Below are 20,350 nucleotides of genomic sequence, written 5' to 3'. Positions count from 1 at the left end.
CCGAATTACCCAGTTACACTTGTAACATTTCATTGTATTGCATTTCACTTATTTGAATAAATTGCAGCTAAGTGGTAAAAGAGTTTTTTTATTTAACGAGCACTACTTACTCCTTCCTATTCCAAATCACATATAAAAGACATGCTAAAAAGAACACCTAAAAAGATCCTTCCACGCAGAGTGGTTTTAAAAATCTTCGCATTAAAGCACTACTTTAAATATGCCATTCACTACTCTCAAACTCTATCGACTTTCGTTCAAGGCTTCTACTTCTCTTCAGAGACATTACTTTGCGCTACCTCTTTCCACGTCATGTTATCCTGTTACAAAGCCAATTTTGTGCATTCTGAAAATTTTTGCCAGATTTTGGCCCAGGTATCAGGAGAACATGAAGCGAAAAGAGGTATTCTGAATTTCAGCTTCGAAGGCATCCTCGATTCTCTCTCCGAAGACGTTACTTAGTGCCACCTCTTTCGACATCATGTTCTCCTGTTACAAAGCCAATTTTGTGCATTCTGAAAATTTTTGCCAGATTTTGGCCCAGGTATCAGGAAAACATGAAGCGAAAAGAGGTATTCTGAATTTCAGCTTCGAAGGCATCCTCGATTCTCTCTCCGAAGACGTTACTTAGTGCCACCTCTTTCGACATCATGTTCTCCTGTTACAAAGCCAATTTTGTGCATTCTGAAAATTATTGCCAGATTTTGGCCCAGGTATCAGGAGAACATGAAGCGAAAAGAAGTATTCTGAATTTCAGCTTCGAAGGCATCCTCGATTCTCTCTCCGAAGACGTTACTTAGTGCCACCTCTTTCGACATCATGTTCTCCTGTTACAAAGCCCAATTTTGTGCATTCTGAAAATTTTTGCCAGATTTTGGCCCAGGTATCAGGAGAACATGAAGCGAAAGGAGGTATTCTGAATTTCAGCTTCGAAGGCATCCTCGATTCCCTCTCCGAAGACGTTACTTAGTGCCACCTCTTTCGACATCATGTTCTCCTAGTAGATAGCCCAGTTTTGTGCATTCTGAAAATTATTGCCAGATTTTGGCCCAGGTATCAGGAGAACATGAAGCGAAAAGAGGTATTCTGAATTTCAGCTTCGAAGGCATCCTCGATTCTCTCTCCGGAGACATTACTTAGTGCCACCTCTTTCGACATCATGTTCTCCTGTTACAAAGCCCAATTTTGTGCATTCTGAAAATTATTGCCAGATTTTGGCCCAGGTATCAGGAGAACATGAAGCGAAAAGAGGTATTCTGAATTTCCGCTTCGAAGGCATCCTCGATTCTCTCTCCGGAGACATTACTTAGTGCCACCTCTTTCGACATCATGTTCTCCTGTTACAAAGCCCAATTTTGTGAATTCTGAAAATTATTGCCAGATTTTGGCCCAAGTATCAGGAGAACATGAAGCGAAAAGAAGTATTCTGAATTTCAGCTTCGAAGGCATCCTCGATTCTCTCTCCGGAGACATTACTTAGTGCCACCTCTTTCGACATCATGTTCTCCTGTTACAAAGCCCAATTTTGTGCATTCTGAAAATTATTGCCAGATTTTGGCCCAGGTATCAGGAGAACATGAAGCGAAAAGAGGTATTCTGAATTTCAGCTTCGAAGGCATCCTCGATTCTCTCTCCGGAGACATTACTTAGTGCCACCTCTTTCGACATCATGTTCTCCTGTTACAAAGCCCAATTTTGTGCATTCTGAAAATTATTGCCAGATTTTGGCCCAGGTATCAGGAGAACATGAAGCGAAAAGAGGTATTCTGAATTTCAGCTTCGAAGGCATCCTCGATTCTCTCTCCGGAGACATTACTTAGTGCCACCTCTTTCGACATCATGTTCTCCTGTTACAAAGCCCAATTTTGTGCATTCTGAAAATTATTGCCAGATTTTGGCCCAGGTATCAGGAGAACATGAAGCGAAAAGAGGTATTCTGAATTTCAGCTTCGAAGGCATCCTCGATTCTCTCTCCGGAGACATTACTTAGTGCCACGTCTTTCGACATCATGTTCTCCTGTTACAAAGCCCAATTTTGTGCATTCTGAAAATTATTGCCAGATTTTGGCCCAGGTATCAGGAGAACATGAAGCGAAAAGAGGTATTCTGAATTTCAGCTTCGAAGGCATCCTCGATTCTCTCTCCGGAGACATTACTTAGTGCCACCTCTTTCGACATCATGTTCTCCTGTTACAAAGCCCAATTTTGTGCATTCTGAAAATTATTGCCAGATTTTGGCCCAGGTATCAGGAGAACATGAAGCGAAAAGAGGTATTCTGAATTTCAGCTTCGAAGGCATCCTCGATTCTCTCTCCGGAGACATTACTTAGTGCCACCTCTTTCGACATCATGTTCTCCTGTTACAAAGCCCAATTTTGTGCATTCTGAAAATTATTGCCAGATTTTGGCCCAGGTATCAGGAGAACATGAAGCGTAAAGAGGTATTCTGAATTTCAGCTTCGAAGGCATCCTCGATTCTCTCTCCGGAGACATTACTTAGTGCCACCTCTTTCGACATCATGTTCTCCTGTTACAAAGCCCAATTTTGTGCATTCTGAAAATTATTGCCAGATTTTGGCCCAGGTATCAGGAGAACATGAAGCGAAAAGAGGTATTCTGAATTTCAGCTTCGAAGGCTTCCTCGATTCTCTCTCCGGAGACATTACTTAGTGCCACCTCTTTCGACATCATGTTCTCCTGTTACAAAGCCCAATTTTGTGCATTCTGAAAATTATTGCCAGATTTTGGCCCAGGTATCAGGAGAACATGAAGCGAAAAGAGGTATTCTGAATTTAAGCTTCGAAGGCATCCTCGATTCTCTCTCCGGAGACATTACTTAGTGCCACCTCTTTCGACATCATGTTCTCCTGTTACAAAGCCCAATTTTGTGCATTCTGAAAATTATTGCCAGATTTTGGCCCAGGTATCAGGAGAACATGAAGCGAAAAGAGGTATTCTGAATTTAAGCTACGAAGGCATCCTCGATTCTCTCTCCGGAGACATTACTTAGTGCCACCTCTTTCGACATCATGTTCTCCTGTTACAAAGCCCAATTTTGTGCATTCTGAAAATTATTGCCAGATTTTGGCCCAGGTATCAGGAGAACATGAAGCGAAAAGAGGTATTCTGAATTTCAGCTTCGAAGGCATCCTCGATTCTCTCTCCGGAGACGTTACTTAGTGCCACCTCTTTCGACATCATGTTCTCCTGTTACAAAGCCCAATTTTGTGCATTCTGAAAATTATTGCCAGATTTTGGCCCAGGTATCAGGAGAACATGAAGCGAAAAGAGGTATTCTGAATTTCAGCTTCGAAGGCTTCCTCGATTCTCTCTCCGGAGACATTACTTAGTGCCACCTCTTTCGACATCATGTTCTCCTGTTACAAAGCCCAATTTTGTGCATTCTGAAAATTATTGCCAGATTTTGGCCCAGGTATCAGGAGAACATGAAGCGAAAAGAGGTATTCTGAATTTCAGCTTCGAAGGCATCCTCGATTCTCTCTCCGGAGACATTACTTAGTGCCACCTCTTTCGACATCATGTTCTCCTGTTACAAAGCCCAATTTTGTGCATTCTGAAAATTATTGCCAGATTTTGGCCCAGGTATCAGGAGAACATGAAGCGAAAAGAGGTATTCTGAATTTCAGCTTCGAAGGCATCCTCGATTCTCTCTCCGGAGACATTACTTAGTGCCACCTCTTTCGACATCATGTTCTCCTGTTACAAAGCCCAATTTTGTGCATTCTGAAAATTATTGCCAGATTTTGGCCCAGGTATCAGGAGAACATGAAGCGAAAAGAGGTATTCTGAATTTCAGCTTCGAAGGCATCCTCGATTCTCTCTCCGGAGACATTACTTAGTGCCACCTCTTTCGACATCATGTTCTCCTGTTACAAAGCCCAATTTTGTGCATTCTGAAAATTATTGCCAGATTTTGGCCCAGGTATCAGGAGAACATGAAGCGAAAAGAGGTATTCTGAATTTCAGCTTCGAAGGCTTCCTCGATTCTCTCTCCGGAGACATTACTTAGTGCCACCTCTTTCGACATCATGTTCTCCTGTTACAAAGCCCAATTTTGTGCATTCTGAAAATTATTGCCAGATTTTGGCCCAGGTATCAGGAGAACATGAAGCGAAAAGAGGTATTCTGAATTTCAGCTTCGAAGGCATCCTCGATTCTCTCTCCGGAGACATTACTTAGTGCCACCTCTTTCGACATCATGTTCTCCTGTTACAAAGCCCAATTTTGTGCATTCTGAAAATTATTGCCAGATTTTGGCCCAGGTATCAGGAGAACATGAAGCGAAAAGAGGTATTCTGAATTTCAGCTTCGAAGGCATCCTCGATTCTCTCTCCGGAGACATTACTTAGTGCCACCTCTTTCGACATCATGTTCTCCTGTTACAAAGCCCAATTTTGTGCATTCTGAAAATTATTGCCAGATTTTGGCCCAGGTATCAGGAGAACATGAAGCGAAAAGAGGTATTCTGAATTTCAGCTTCGAAGGCTTCCTCGATTCACTCTCCGGAGACATTACTTAGTGCCACCTCTTTCGACATCATGTTCTCCTGTTACAAAGCCCAATTTTGTGCATTCTGAAAATTATTGCCAGATTTTGGCCCAGGTATCAGGAGAACATGAAGCGAAAAGAGGTATTCTGAATTTCAGCTTCGAAGGCATCCTCGATTCTCTCTCCGGAGACATTACTTAGTGCCACCTCTTTCGACATCATGTTCTCCTGTTACAAAGCCCAATTTTGTGCATTCTGAAAATTATTGCCAGATTTTGGCCCAGGTATCAGGAGAACATGAAGCGAAAAGAGGTATTCTGAATTTCAGCTTCGAAGGGATCCTCGATTCTCTCTCCGGAGACATTACTTAGTGCCACCTCTTTCGACATCATGTTCTCCTGTTACAAAGCCCAATTTTGTGCATTCTGAAAATTATTGCCAGATTTTGGCCCAGGTATCAGGAGAACATGAAGCGAAAAGAGGTATTCTGAATTTCAGCTTCGAAGGCATCCTCGATTCTCTCTCCGGAGACATTACTTAGTGCCACCTCTTTCGACATCATGTTCTCCTGTTACAAAGCCCAATTTTGTGCATTCTGAAAATTATTGCCAGATTTTGGCCCAGGTATCAGGAGAACATGAAGCGAAAAGAGGTATTCTGAATTTCAGCTTCGAAGGCATCCTCGATTCTCTCTCCGGAGACGTTACTTAGTGCCACCTCTTTCGACATCATGTTCTCCTGTTACAAAGCCCAATTTTGTGCATTCTGAAAATTATTGCCAGATTTTGGCCCAGGTATCAGGAGAACATGAAGCGAAAAGAGGTATTCTGAATTTCAGCTTCGAAGGCTTCCTCGATTCTCTCTCCAGAGACATTACTTAGTGCCACCTCTTTCGACATCATGTTCTCCTGTTACAAAGCCCAATTTTGTGCATTCTGAAAATTATTGCCAGATTTTGGCCCAGGTATCAGGAGAACATGAAGCGATAAGAGGTATTCTGAATTTCAGCTTCGAAGGCATCCTCGATTCTCTCTCCGGAGACGTTACTTAGTGCCACCTCTTTCGACATCATGTTCTCCTGTTACAAAGCCCAATTTTGTGCATTCTGAAAATTATTGCCAGATTTTGGCCCAGGTATCAGGAGAACATGAAGCGAAAAGAGGTATTCTGAATTTCAGCTTCGAAGGCATCCTCGATTCTCTCTCCGGAGACGTTACTTAGTGCCACCTCTTTCGACATCATGTTCTCCTGTTACAAAGCCCAATTTTGTGCATTCTGAAAATTATTGCCAGATTTTGGCCCAGGTATCAGGAGAACATGAAGCGAAAAGAGGTATTCTGAATTTCAGCTTCGAAGGCTTCCTCGATTCTCTCTCCGGAGACATTACTTAGTGCCACCTCTTTCGACATCATGTTCTCCTGTTACAAAGCCCAATTTTGTGCATTCTGAAAATTATTGCCAGATTTTGGCCCAGGTATCAGGAGAACATGAAGCGAAAAGAGGTATTCTGAATTTCAGCTTCGAAGGCATCCTCGATTCTCTCTCCGGAGACATTACTTAGTGCCACCTCTTTCGACATCATGTTCTCCTGTTACAAAGCCCAATTTTGTGCATTCTGAAAATTATTGCCAGATTTTGGCCCAGGTATCAGGAGAACATGAAGCGAAAAGAGGTATTCTGAATTTCAGCTTCGAAGGCATCCTCGATTCTCTCTCCGGAGACATTACTTAGTGCCACCTCTTTCGACATCATGTTCTCCTGTTACAAAGCCCAATTTTGTGCATTCTGAAAATTATTGCCAGATTTTGGCCCAGGTATCAGGAGAACATGAAGCGAAAAGAGGTATTCTGAATTTCAGTTTCAAAGGCGTCACCTTTAAAGTTGCGAATCGAAGCTGCAAAGGTTTGGAATTTGGATAGGAATATGTAAAAGGTATTTCTAAATAATAATACAGTTCTTTTCAAGTTTTTCCCACTTTATTTGCAGAAAAGGCTTTTACAGTGTTACAATAAATTAATATAAGTATGTAGAAATGAATGCTGATTAATATTGTATTATTATTAAGTATAAAATATATAATTTCACTTCATTTTATGTATAAAATCACTATCAGCTTTCCATCATTTGTCTCACTTAAAGTTCCTCAATCCTGTCTACCGAGAAATGTTCCCAAGGTTAATCTGTAACAAGAAGAAAATATTTTTAGCAATCTGATTTGTCTATTATAGAAAATACAACAAATAGATTTGTCTATTATAGAAAATACAACTAATTTCAGGCAAAACATATAAAGAATATAATTATCTTCCTAATTTAAGACAATTCCCCTTTATTTCATGTAAAATACATCTCAACGCTGTACAATTCTACTAACATATCAGTAAAGTACATAGGAAATGTATAATATATTAGTAACTTGAAAAATATTTTTAGTAACTTGACTTGTCTATTATTGAACATGGGAGAAACGTTACAACAGTTTGTCACGTATGAAAATATATTAGTAAAGGGAATAATGCGCTCCAAAATTCTGCGTCTCTTCGTTAAACAGTCACTGTCTCGAAACATCTGCGCCACTTCTCGCTCTTTGATTTGCCCTCCGGAGACGTTACTGGATGAAAATAGTCTTGGAAAAGTGTAACAATAAATAAAAAAAATTTAAAGTGTTCCTATATCTACCGCGAATTACTTTTTTATTCCTGTTACTTTAAAAATAAATATAATATTGAAGTGAGATTATTTCCAGTATTATTCCTTTCATTCATTTTTATATAATATCATTCAGTATAGTATGTCCTCCTCTGTACTTGGTTACAATAGCATGTCCAACTTCCAAGCATTATTGTCGAGTTATTATTATAATTTTGCAGATTCTAACTTATACTACTAATTACATACTTTCAGTGATACCTATATTACAATAATGCAAAAAGTATTTATGTAATTATAAAGTACCATTGAATGTTTGAACCTGTTTTTCTCAAAAACGCTAAAAGTGGACATACAATATGTGTGCACTAATTGTAAGCCATCGATGTACAATAGGAAATTTTTTTTTTAATGTAGGTTAGTCCGTTGTTATGTATGTCAATGTATGCCTAAAATGAATATAACCTAACCTACAATCGTCTGAAAATGCATACATTGACTCCATCATTCTTTTATTGTGGCTCGTATATCCAGCTATCGCTTCAGTTTTGCTATGAATCCACGTTGGCAGTCCTCCCGAGTAGGCGCCATCTCGTATCTACTACCTCAACTAAATTTGTCACGTGACTTGCTATGTATTATCGCCAATATGGCGGAACTCTGATTTGGGAATGTAGTCACGATTTTTCGTTTTTCGTTCTTATATGAGCAGATTTTGGCCTGGGAGAGGTCTCATTCGAAAGAAGAAGATTCAATGCGGAGCGCTCTGCTCACCGTTTGAGTCACAAAACTCTTTTAGTGACCTAAAAATGCTTGGATTGTGCGGGTTTATTTTGTCGACTTTTGCTTTACTTTGGACACTGATATTATTACATATCAACACAATCTCGTTGAACCATGAGCAGAGCGTTCCGCATTGAACTTTCCTCTTTCGAATGAGACCTCGCCCAGCCCCAAATCTGCTCATATAAGGACGAAAAACGAAAAATCCCGAACCCATGTTTCTACCCCCTTTCGCTCATAATTAGTTAGCTATTAATAGTTTCTGTACTTTTCTAATTGAATCTTAAAGTATAGACTCCTGACTACCTTTCTATATGAATAATATCATATGATTATTTTGTTGATAATTATTTAGTTATTCCCGGTTTTTGGACGTGGTATCGAGTGTCACGTCCTCATTAGAAAATATTACTATTATACTTGGATCTTAAAGTATAAACGTTTGACTGCTCTTCTACATAATATTTGCAATTATTTCGTCTACACTTTATTAGTTATTAACAGTTCTTAGTCACGTATTATGAATTTTGCCTAAATAATTTATGTATTTTTCAAATGCCTTCCAAAATCGGTATAGACCTTTGGCTAGACACCTACATAATATTCTCAATTATTTTATTGACGATTAATTATATTACACTATAAATGTATTCGTCTTTCATTTGCATTTAATTAATAATTTCAAATAAAAATTTCTAGCGCTCAAATCTCTGACTCTATCGATTTCATCCGATACTATTTGATCGCCCGCAAGTTTGTAGCTGATCAACATTCTAACAACGATTGAAAACAAAGAATATAAGTAGTTCCAGAGGTGGAAACTAAAAGGAACCGTATTCGGGAAATTTTCAGGTTTTTTTATTTTTTATTGCTATAATACAATTTGATTGTTGTGTAAAATCTGTCTTGTAAATATACTGAAAAAGATGTATCTATGCTTACAATAATTAAGGAATAAAACGCGGAAGCATAGCACAATAGAACAGAACAACAACCCTATTGTGAATGTTAGATTAATCTTTATTATTACATCTGTTTTAAAAGACATAACTTATTTATAAAAATATGAGGATCGGGGGGTACCAGTGGGCGAAGGGTGTGGGGGGGGGGGGTTGAAGAGGGAACGGGGGAAGATGGGGGGAGGCAGGATATAATTAGGATCGAACAAAATCCCTTACATTACGGAATAGTTAATACTAATAAAACTCAGTACTTTTTACAAGTTACAAGGAATAACAAGATCTATCATTAGTAATCGGGACTTTCTCTAACTTATTGTAAGATAATTGTAAATCGGAGCACGTAGCTTATCTACCGTCCTTTCTCCATTTCGTTTTAACACAGAGAAGTATCGGTGTGTCAGAGAGCGGATATGCCGTACCTAATTTTGAACACATTTCATATGTTTAATCAACGATCGCTCGACGGATCCGATCGTTTTTACGCATATAAACCTTTCCACCCACGCGCGGTACAATCTCGATGTATGAAAAAATATCAGATTCGTTTTTGGGAAGTGGCTCGATACACCGTTACGAAGTATTCGCGCGCATTGAGCTCTTGCAATCAGATCTTTTACAATACACATATATATATATATATACTATTTAAAAAGAAGGAAAGAAGATATTAACATTCTCTTGATATTTTCTCGTCGTTCGCTATTTGGCAGACTTTTCGTGGCATTAACAATACAAAAGGCAGTCGCGTGAAGACATATACTTAATTCGTTACAAAAATTTCATTTATATATATATGTATATATAAATAAAAATGTCTCCTCTAAGGAGCGTACAGGTTTCGCGGGAATAGTCATAGAAAATTGCGTTGGACCCTCGTCTTCCGTTGTCAGAAAGCTCCATCACACCTGCGCGTAATTCAGGATTGCATCGAGGATGCTAAACGGCGCACGGTCCCTCGATGCAACGGTCAATTACACAAAATTACATATAATATAATATATATACTCATTTATATATATATATTTATATTTTTCTCTTCTATGTCCCATATAATATGATAAAGGAAACATTATTATTTAGTATCCATGGGGGTCGCCTTATACAATGAAAACGTATCGATATCTACCTTACATAATATAAAAATATGTAAAAACAGTTTGTACAAAATCGAGAGAAAAGACAATTATTTATAATAAGAAGTACCTCGATAGTACGTAAGATGAGCGGGCAGGTAAAGAGGGGGGATGGATGTCTAAAAGAGAGTATTTACAAATTTTCTCTTTAGACATGGCGAAGATAGATTTAAAAAAAAAAAATAAAATAGAAAAAAGGGAATATGATATTCTCTACGCCGTGATCAACCATTGTTATCCTCTAAATAACCGCGTCACTGGTGGACATATTGCAAATGAACGTGCACGAACTCCGTACCTTATCGACGAATAATTTGCTCTTTTCTCTCGCAACAATCTATGATTAGTCTCTATCTATCTATCTATCTATCTATATATTTATATACTCTATTATGCGTACACATCATACCACCGTCCAGTCACACCACCGATACGCGTACTCGTTTTATTTATATAAGAACTCTCCTTTGGCATTGGCGGATGAGAGAGATCAGCGAGAATCGTCTTACAGCCCCCGCCCGTCGCCTACTTAATTCATTAATGAATCTACTAAAACATATTAAACGTACACACATTAACGCGTTAACAATTACGCTACAGCACGATACTTTACACGGGAAGAAAAATACAGAGGCGCCGTCGCGAGCTCGCCGGGCGTTCCCCGAGTTCTCGATTTAAAAAAGACCCGCGAGAGCTCTTTGGCAAGGTCGACGACGAAGAAAAAGAAGAGACGATTTTCTTCGTCCCCGCGTCCGCCATTCCTCGCGAGCTCTGCAAAGTCTCCCTCGAGATCCAACTCGTCGGTGAGGCGAACGGCAGGAAGATATATATTAAAAAAAAAAAAAAGAAGAAGAAGGAAGAGTAATTTCGCCGTGCGAATGGAATGTCTGTGTATGGAACGATTTCATTTTATTCGCGGGGCGAAGACGATTCCTCCGAGGGCTCCCGTCGACCGTGCAAAGAGCTACCTTCCCTTCTATCTTACATGTTAAATCTCACCACGTTCGATCGGTGATTGATCGTTAAATCGTTAAAGGCCATTTGGAAACGCTGCGTTTCTTCGATTAAGAGAACACATTAATTTAATAGATTTACCTAGGTGAACTTCTCGCACGCACCCCGCGACGTTCGAAGGCACGATTCTTAGTTTCTTCCTTGCCACGAAGAGATAGCTACGGGTCCCTTTCGCATCTGGTGTCACGCGGTGCTACGATTGTTACAATTGTTGGACAATGCCTCGCGGTGACCAGAGGTACGATGCTGGAGCGGATTGAGTCGTATCGATCCTGAAGGTTTACGCGGTCCTCCCTCTGTTCGCAGGAGATGGGATGCGATTCGTGATGGCAACCGAGCGGTTTCTCGTGTGAACTTTGTATCTGGGTATTGTGGTTCGAGTAATGTATCATTTGTTCTTCCTTAAAGTTAGAATCTGTATTTAGGTGTCGAGCTCCCTAAGTGTCACGTGCAATGAAGAATCATTTTTCCGATTAAAAGATAACATTATGCAATTTGAAGTACCAAAATCGTACGAGGAATCACAAAAGTGGCACCACGAATCACGTCTCACCCCGTACAGGCGTACTTGCGCGTTACACAATTAAATAGAATATTACATATTACACTCTACTAGTTGTCTTCGTCGAATACACGTAGCAGCTTGAATGTTCCTCCGCTCCCATGTTTTTTCTCCTATGTACAATAACTATTGTAGATAGCAAGGTTCGCGTTCCTCCTTATTCAACTGTGTCTATAGGGTCTCCACGCTGTGGCAAGTCGAAGGCACCATTGTTCATTGAGCTTCAGATACAAAAAAAAAAGTGGATCGGTCGATAGGGAACGATATATCGTCTACTTGAATCTCCTATGATACTCCTAGCCACGTCATTCATCGTTTCTTTAATTAGAGAAGGCACAATCGTTGAAACAAGTAGGCAAATGGTGTCTTTGATCCAGGGAAACTGTCTCCTCGCATACATACACACCTATTCGTCGTTAAAACATACATGCTTATACAGCTGCAGTAGTGTATCACGAGTGGAAGCAATACAGTGACCTGACGCGTACACCCAAGTGTTATTTAAAGTGAGATCCTCAAAGAAGCAGGTCGTCACACGTGTCCTCCATCACTAGTATAGTGTATAATAGGGGCGCGCAGATGCAAACCACCTATGGATCTTGCGATACTCTAACCCTTAACCTGGTACTGTCCAAAATCTATACAGAATGCGGCTGCAAGCTCTCACTTCCTATCACACAAGTATACTACCCTTACCATCTACTGCTCCCACTACCTCACTCTATTCCTTCCACCCATAACGCCCAGCCGTTCGCTGGTATCCGGTAAGGGATACCTTCCCCCCCTTGCGATCGGACCTTGGCACGAGAGAGCATTTCGCGGATGTGCACGGTCCAGAACGTTCCACACCGCCGGCGAGAACCACCCTCGAACTTGACGAGCTAATCACAGTTCGTGCGCGCCTAGGCGCCACTCACCCGCGCGAGGAATAGAGGGTGTTCAACCGGCCTCATATGTAGATCGCCTCGGAGCCCTTGTTGCTTTGGTGAGCGCCACCGGCGCTGTACGCGTTAGGCGAGGCCATGCACTCGGACCAGTCGCTATTCGAGTGCGGCGAGCTCGACGACCAGTGGCCTGGGCTGTCCGGGGACGGGGTCGGGAAGCTCTCCGGCGCTTGCATAAGGTGCTGCGGCGTCACGTCCGGTCCGGAGTGATGGGACGGCGGCGTCAAGTACTGGTAGTACTGCTGCGTCTGCTGTTGCTGCTGCTGCTGCTGCTGTTGCTGCTGCTGTTGCTGCTGCGTGCTCTGCTGTTGCGCCTGCTGTTGCTGCTGCTGCTGCTGGATCTGCTGTTGCGTCTGCTGCATCTGCTGCTGCTGCGCCTGTTGGGCCTGTTGCTGCTGACTCGACGAGTAGGGGAGGTTCTCGAAGTCGAATCCCACCGGTGGCATGCCGCCGTGCTTCTGATGCGTCGCCTGTCTCATGGCAGCGATGTGGGTCGGCGACGTGGGCAACGAAGGCCTGCTCTTCGCTGGGGACGGCGAGCCCATGTAGCTCGCCTGCGGCGACAGAGTCATGTTCGATTGCACCGAATGAGGCGGGGACTGGTTACTGTACGGGGGCGATAACGTGTTCACCATCCCCTGTGCCTGCCGCTGATGGGGCGCTAGCAGCTGGTCGTGAAAATTAGGCAACCCGTAGTTGGTCGTGAAGGTGTCCAGCCCGAGCTGCTGAAGGCCCTGCATGGACTGGCCCTTTATGCAGTCCTCGTAAGGGGGCGGCTGTTTCGCCGTGGCCGTGTGACCCACCAGAGGCAGTGCATTGCTGTAGAGGCTCGCGCTGTCGTAGGGACTGGGCAGATTTCCCTCTGCGCCCTCTGCCCCTTGGGGGATCTCCTGGTTTGGGGGCTGAGCACCGCGTTTTGCCGGGGGCTTCTTCACGGAAGGCTTTCGCCTCACCACCACCACGCCGCCCTCCGAGTCTGGGCTGTTTGGGTTTCCCGCGGCGCCCGTCTTCGGTCGTTTCTTCGACTTCGATTGCTTCGGCGCTGAACCGATCACTGTTGGGTGTGTGATCAGTTGCGGGTGGTTGGGAGATCCTGCAACAAAAAGAAATTGTCCATTTTAATTTACAAATTATCAATTTTTCTTAAACGTAAATATTACTTTGCACCACACATTAATGTATCCACGCATTAGAGATAGAACACAGAGACACTTACCCATAAGTGGCCCGTTTGGTATGACGGTCACCATCTGCGGGGATCTCGGCACGTGTTCGTCCAGTAATCTCACGATATCGTGATGCAATCTCTCGCTAGCCACGTCTCTCGGTAACCGATCCATGTGATCAGTGATCTCCCTGTTAGCAAAGGTATCTAGCAACGCTTTGCACGCCTCGAAGCTGCCTTCCCTGGCGGCAAGGAACAACGGCGTTTCATCTTTGTCGTCCTGGGCGTCTCTGTTCGCGCCATGGACAAGAAGTATATTAACAGCGTCCACGTTGTTAACCGCTGCTGCCCAATGCAGGGCGGTCTTGCCGCTGTTATCGGCGGCATTAATATCGGCGTCCGCATTAATGAGATCCTCCACCATTCCCTCCGTAGCAAGACGCGCTGCTAGAATCAACGGGGTGGTTCCATCGTGCATACGAGCGTTTAGGTTGGTCGCTCTGTTTCTCAATAATATCTGGAAGACTCCCATGGCGTCAGCGGCGACGGCGGAATGTAGTGGCGTCCTGCCAGTGTTGTCCTGAGAGTTAGCATCGGCACCAGCGTCGAGGAGCCTCTTCGCAGCATCGGACCTCGCGTAACGAGCCGCCAGGTGAAGGGAAGTTTCTCCGCTCTTGTCTGTCGTGGCGTTCAAATCGGCACCCTGAGCGACCAGATCCGCGATCACCGTTGCAGTACCGTCGCTTTCATCCTCCTCCTCCCCTGTATCCAACCCTCCGCCACGTACTGCGGCTACCATCAATGGAGTCATTCCACAGGGACCTCTTGCGTCGACGTCCTGTCCATGTTCGAGGCTAGGTGGTGTCAGGACTCCAGCATCTGGCCTGCGTATCTCTGCAGCGTCCAAGTGTTGCTGGGTCCACATCCGTGGTTCGGTCTCCTCGTAGTCGGTGATGGCGGTGTGGTCGCTAGCGTAGCCAGGCTCTATTCCCCTCATCCTCTTCGAGGGAGGGAGGTCAGACTCGTCGTCCGACCACTGTTGAGCTCGACCATTCCCTACGTCCAGGTCCATGCAGTTCACCGACGGCTGCTTGTTGAGGTTCCTCATCTCCTGGCCGTCCGGACCTCGCCTGCGCGACCTTCGACGCGGCCCGCTACCGCTGCTAGTGCGCAGGAAGCCCTCTGGGAACCAGGTGACACCCACCGCGCGTTTCCTCTGCGCGGTGACCAGCACGCCGACCAGCATTCCGCCAAGTACCACGATGACAACACCGATAAAGACGTACTTGTAGTTCGTTGGCGTGTCCGGGTACTCCGGCCCCTGAGGCCCAACGACCCCTCGAACCTGCTCGATGGGGAAGTTGCGCGATAGGGAGTGCTTGGACGCGGTGGCTGCCAGGTACTCTGCCGCCTCGTTCGCTGAGGGGAAGCACACTGCGCCCTGGGTCACTGTGCATTTTCTGTTGTCGATCTCCAAGTAGGCAATCACGCCACTTTGACTATTAGTGTAGATGGTTGTTGGTCGACCGAAGAAGTTAGTCTGGAGACTCGGCTCTCTTTCTCTCTTCCAGGGGTATATCATGTCGTTTCCTAGCTCGTCCTGCTTCACCCTCAGCGTTGTCCGTAGCTCGTGGCCAATATCCCTGAGGAAAGCCACGACATTCGAGCGGAAGGTTTGCATGTCCATCCTGACCACCACGGATATCACACCCTCTGCGAGGGATGGTGGCTCCCTGTCGCAGTCCAGACCGTCCCAGTTACATTCCTCGTTGTTGCAGCCATAATCGCAGTGACCGTTGGCGTAATGCTTGCGACAGTAGGCGTCGTAGATGGGGCTGTAAGGATAACAATTCACGTTAGCTACATTGTTAAGACTATGTAAAAATCTGAAGGGATTAAAAACGCCACGATCACTTACTTGCAGGGCGCCAGTTTCCTCTCGCAGTCCCGTCCATCGAACAGGCACTGCGCGTTGTTACAGACTTCGTCGCAGACGTCGTTCATGAAGACGTCCCAGCAGTTGATGGGAGCCGTGCAATTCCGCCACGGGTTTATGCCCAGCGAGCAGTCGTTGCCGTCGAAGTTGCAGGCGTACCTGTTGCACTCGTCGTCGCAGTGATGGTTGCCAGACTTCTCCTCGCAACGATTCTCGATGCACTTCTTCCTCTCGAGCTCCAGATCCAGGTCGTACGCGTTCATGGTTTTCGGGACGTTCGAGTTGGCTCTGCCGAAGATACCGCCGCTGTAATTGGGGTCGTAGCTCTCGCAGTTCTTGCCAGTCCATTTCGGTGGGCAGTCGCAGGCGTAATCGCCGAGCAGGTTCTTGCAAACAGCGTTGGACTGTTGGCACGGATTGCTCGCGCACTCGTCCCTAGCATCTATCTCACAGTGGGTCCCAGTGGTGCCAGGTGGGCAGTAGCACCTGTAGCCGACCTCCGTCTCAGCCACTCTGCAAGTGCCACCGTTCAAACACGGTTCCCTGTCGCAGTAGGAGCCGGCGAATTCGCAGTTGTTCCCATAATAATCGCTGGGGCAGAGGCATAGGTGTCCGGCCTGTTTCGCGGTGCAAACTCCGCCGTTCTGGCAGGGCGAGCTGTCGCAGAAGTTCACCTTCACCTCGCAGTGGCGTCCCATGTAGCCGGGCTTGCAGTTGCAGTGGTAGTTGTTCACCAGTTGCACGCAGTCCTGAGTGCCTGGCGAGGTGCAGGGGTTCGACAGGCACTCGTTGATGTCGCCCTCGCATCTGGGCCCCACGAAACCAGGCGGACACTTGCACTCGAACCCTCCGACCTTATCAATGCAGGTTCCGTTGTTATGGCAGGTGCCGATGGCGCAGTCATCCACGTTCAGCTCGCAGATGAAGCCCAAAGTTCCTGGTGGGCACGAGCAGCTGAAGTTGCTGATGAGGTCGTGACAGGTGCCGCCGTTCTGGCAGGGATTGGGTCTGCAGTCGTCGACGTTCAGCTCGCAGTTCTGACCTTGGAAGCCTTTCGTGCACTGGCACTGATAGGAGCCAACCAGGTCCTTGCAAGTAGCACCGTTCTGGCAGGGTGCGGAGTCGCATTCGTTCACTTCCTCCTGACAGTAGGACCCAGTGTATCCCTCCAGGCAGTGGCAGCGATGGCTGTTACCGATGTCCTCGCAGGTGCCGTTGTTACAGAGGTTCTTCTCAGGCACGCCCTTCCTGATAGCCGCGTCTTTGCACGAGACCATCTCCACGTCGCAGACTTTGCCCGTCCATCCTGGGGAACAGTTGCAGTGGTACTTGTTCTTGTGCTGGACGCAGGTAGCCTGGTTCTCGCAGGGACTGTCCACGCACCAGTCGATGTACTGGTCACATCTGGTGCCCGTGTACCCATAAGGACAATGGCAAGTGTAATAATGAATGTGGTCGTGACACGTAGCGCCGTTCAAGCACGGGGAGCTGTCGCACTCGTTGATGCGGTATTGACAGTTGGAGCCTGTGTAGCCGGGCTCGCAGATGCAGGTATAGTTGTTGATGCCGTCGATGCACTTGCCACCGTTCATGCAGCTGCTGTCCGTGCAGTCCTCGTCGTTGGTTTGACAGTTGATGCCGGAGAAGCCGAGCTGGCACTGGCACGTGTACGAGTTCACGTACTCCTTGCAGACGGCGCCGTTCTGGCACGGCTGAGACAGACACTCGTCCACGTCGATTTCGCAGTGCTTGCCGCTGAAACCGTCCAGGCAGAGGCAAGTGTAGTCGCCGATGCCGTCCAAGCACGTGCCGCCATTCTGACAGGGGGCTGTGAAGAATACGTGAATGTTAGTTGAGTGTGATGAAAGAGAAACTATGGCTGGGCTAATGGTAGACTGAAATTATTGTATTTCATAGCTATTATTGGCTAGGAGAATATGTGGCCTGAGGGTAATAAAGGAAATCATACAAAGAAGTGAAATAGAAGTTGAAAACTACAGCTGCTATTGTATTCTAAGCATAGTAATTCAATTTCCTCACTGTAAATCTCGACTAGCGAGCTAGAATAGAGTTCCAATACTCACAATTGGCGCAGTCATCGGTGTTAATGATGCAATCCCGGCCCTCGTAGCCCTTCGCGCAGAGGCACTGATAAGAGCCGTTGGTGTTCCTGCAGGTGGCGCCATTCCTGCACGGAGACGTCATTACACACTCGTCGACGTCCTCGTCGCAGAGTCTGCCAGTGTAACCGACCGTGCAAGTGCAGGCGAAGTCGAGGAAGTTGGACGACGGTGAGCACTTCGCGCCATGAAGACACCTGTAACAATAACCCAGCCATGTTAGTCAGCCGCTCAGAACAGGTAGACCAGTCCACCATCCCTGCAGTACTCCCATACAGTGGACGAAAGGAATATAGTGAGACCATAACAGCAGCGGAGGCTGAAGGCTAGCACGTTAGACCTTCAAAAATCAACAAAAAGCAACTTTTGCAATGCCAGTCTGTCAGGAGCTCTTACACCAAATTGGCCCAACGTTTTAAGAAACTGATTCGCCGACTTCAAGCCTGAAGATTGCGCCTGACAAGGCGCCTCACTAGATTCCTCCCACCCACCACAGCCATCCGAAAGCCGTACTTGTTAGGCGAGCAAGGGTCCAGCTTGTCCTCGCAGTTCCTCCCAGTGTGCGGCAGCTCGCAGACACACTTGTAGTCGTTGACGAGGTCGATGCAGGAGCCGCCGTTCTGGCAGGGGTTGTTAGCACAGTCGTCGATGTTCGTCTCGCAGTTGGTGCCTGCGTAGCCTGGCACGCACTTGCAGCTGTACCCGTTCAGGTGGTCGTTGCACGTGCCGCCATGCTGGCAGGGGTTCGAGCCGCACTCGTCGATGTTCGCCTCGCACCTCTTGCCACCGTAGCCGGGCAGGCAGTGGCAGATGAACTGGTTCACTCCGTCCTCGCAAGTGCCGCCGTTTATGCAAGGGTTGCTGGCGCACTCGTCCACGTCGCTCAAGCACCTAGCGTCGTAGTACCCCCGCGGGCACTCGCATCGGAATCCGTTAATCAGGTCGATGCAACGGCCGCCGTTGGCGCACGGGTTGCTCGCGCACTCGTTTATGTCCGTCTCGCAGTGCTGCCCCGTGAAACCTGGCTCGCACTCGCAAGAGTACCTGGAAGAAAAGACATCGTATCCACTGAGGATGGAAGAAATGATTACGTTAGAGCGGGCCCAAGATTTTGCCAGATTAGGGGGTTTGCGTGGAGGGCGAACGCGCGCGTACTCTGCACGGCGAGGTCGCGCGTCGGAGGCGCCGATCGTTTATCGGCAGACGGATCGAGCCGAGGGGGACAGGGGGGAACTATAAATGAATTTTGCCAGATTCAGGGGGAGTTCATGGAACTTCTTTCTCTTTTCAGAATAGTTCTTTAAGTTTGCTACTTTCTTAGCGATTAAGTCTCTAACAAGGGAAGTTAGGCAATTCAGAAAATTATGCAACTTTGTGTGCAAGTAGAGTGGTTCGTGCGCGAGACAGCCCTATTTTCTATCGATGCCAGAGTGTAGTTTTAGGGGGTGAAATCACCCCTTAAAAAAATGCAGAATTTTCTTTTTCGCGGAATATCTTGAGAACGGTGAGAGATATCGAAAAGAAGTATAAGCGAAAGTTGCATCCTTTTTTTATATCTACAAAACTGCATAAAAATAATTATCGAATAATCCATACTTATTTCCAATATCTCTCACCATTCTCGAGATATTCCACGAAAAACAAAAACTGCACTAATAGCACCGCTAAAAAGTAGGGCTGTCTTACGGACAAACCACTTTACTTGCACACAAAGTCGCATAATTCGCTGAATTTCCGGGTTGCCTGACTCCCCTTGTAAGTCTCCGAGTCTCCTTCTAACTACAAGACCTGTGGGAAGAGTGAACTTCTTCAAACTCTTTCTCCACTCTAGTACACAAATTCTGTACAGGCGACAGTACTCAGATGACAGCTCGTAAACTACCCACTCAACCGTCTGCGGATGCGGTAGCTTCGATTCTCTGTGCGCAGTATCCTCGGAGGATGCTAGCTGCCAAGGGAATCCGCGACTCACCTGTTGATGCCGTCGATGCATCTCGCGCTGTTCCTGCAAGGGTTGCTGTAGCACTCGTTCACGTTCACCTCGCAGTTGGTGCCGGACGTGCCGGGTCTGCAGATGCACTGGTAGCCGTTTATGCGGTCCTCGCACCTCCCGCCGAATTGGCAGGGGTTGCTCTCGCACTCGTCGATCTGGATCTGGCACAGTTTGCCGGTGAAGCCCGGGTAGCAGTTGCAGCTGAAGCTGTTCTCCCCGTCGATGCAGGTGCCGCTGTGGCAGGGGTTCGACTGGCAGTCGTTGATGTTCGTCTCGCAGGAGGCGCCAGTGAATCCCGGGGGGCAGTCGCAGGTGTACTTGGCGATGGAGTCTTGACAGATGCCGCCGTTCTTGCACGGCGACGAGGCGCAGTCGTCTATGTTGATTTGACAGTGGGAGCCGGCGAAACCGTTGGCGCACGTGCACTTGAAGGAGTTTATCAGGTCGGTGCACACGCCACCGTTCAGGCATGGCTTGGCTGCGCACTCGTCTATGTCGATCTCGCACTGGGTGCCAGTGAAACCTGGAAAAGAAGGCAGATATCGGGGTTAGAGAAATCTGGTTTTAGGTGGGACATCGT

The 20,350-nt window shown here is 46.2% G+C and overlaps 1 protein-coding gene and 1 long non-coding RNA gene across 4 annotated transcripts in view; both read right to left on the bottom strand.

The window, feature by feature from the left end:
• Window positions 1-6,463: 6,463 nt before the first annotated feature.
• Window positions 6,464-7,921, bottom strand: LOC143372297 (uncharacterized). The gene is made up of 2 exons (XR_013086273.1): window positions 7,465-7,921; window positions 6,464-6,689 (listed from the first exon to the last, which is right to left on the bottom strand). It is a non-coding gene; the product is annotated as an uncharacterized LOC143372297 (long non-coding RNA).
• A 2,548-nt stretch (window positions 7,922-10,469) lies between these two features.
• Window positions 10,470-20,350, bottom strand: part of N (neurogenic locus Notch protein) — a 281,303-nt gene continuing 271,422 nt past the window's right edge. For 2 of the 3 annotated variants that reach the window (XM_076819252.1, XM_076819254.1), the window contains 6 exons: window positions 19,750-20,293; window positions 18,291-18,845; window positions 17,742-17,974; window positions 15,640-17,485; window positions 13,773-15,556; window positions 10,470-13,649 (listed from right to left, as the gene is read on the bottom strand). In XM_076819252.1, coding sequence (XP_076675367.1) covers window positions 12,562-13,649; window positions 13,773-15,556; window positions 15,640-17,485; window positions 17,742-17,974; window positions 18,291-18,845; window positions 19,750-20,293 — 6,050 coding nt within the window. In that variant the 3' untranslated portion in view covers window positions 10,470-12,561. The remainder of the gene's footprint in view (window positions 13,650-13,772; window positions 15,557-15,639; window positions 17,486-17,741; window positions 17,975-18,290; window positions 18,846-19,749; window positions 20,294-20,350) is intronic. The other variant, XM_076819253.1, reaches the window with a different exon arrangement.

The sequence above is a fragment of the Andrena cerasifolii genome, chromosome 8 (genome assembly GCF_050908995.1).
Source record: "Andrena cerasifolii isolate SP2316 chromosome 8, iyAndCera1_principal, whole genome shotgun sequence".
NCBI lineage: Eukaryota > Metazoa > Arthropoda > Insecta > Hymenoptera > Andrenidae > Andrena > Andrena cerasifolii.
This window is presented reverse-complemented; position numbering and strand designations above follow the sequence as displayed.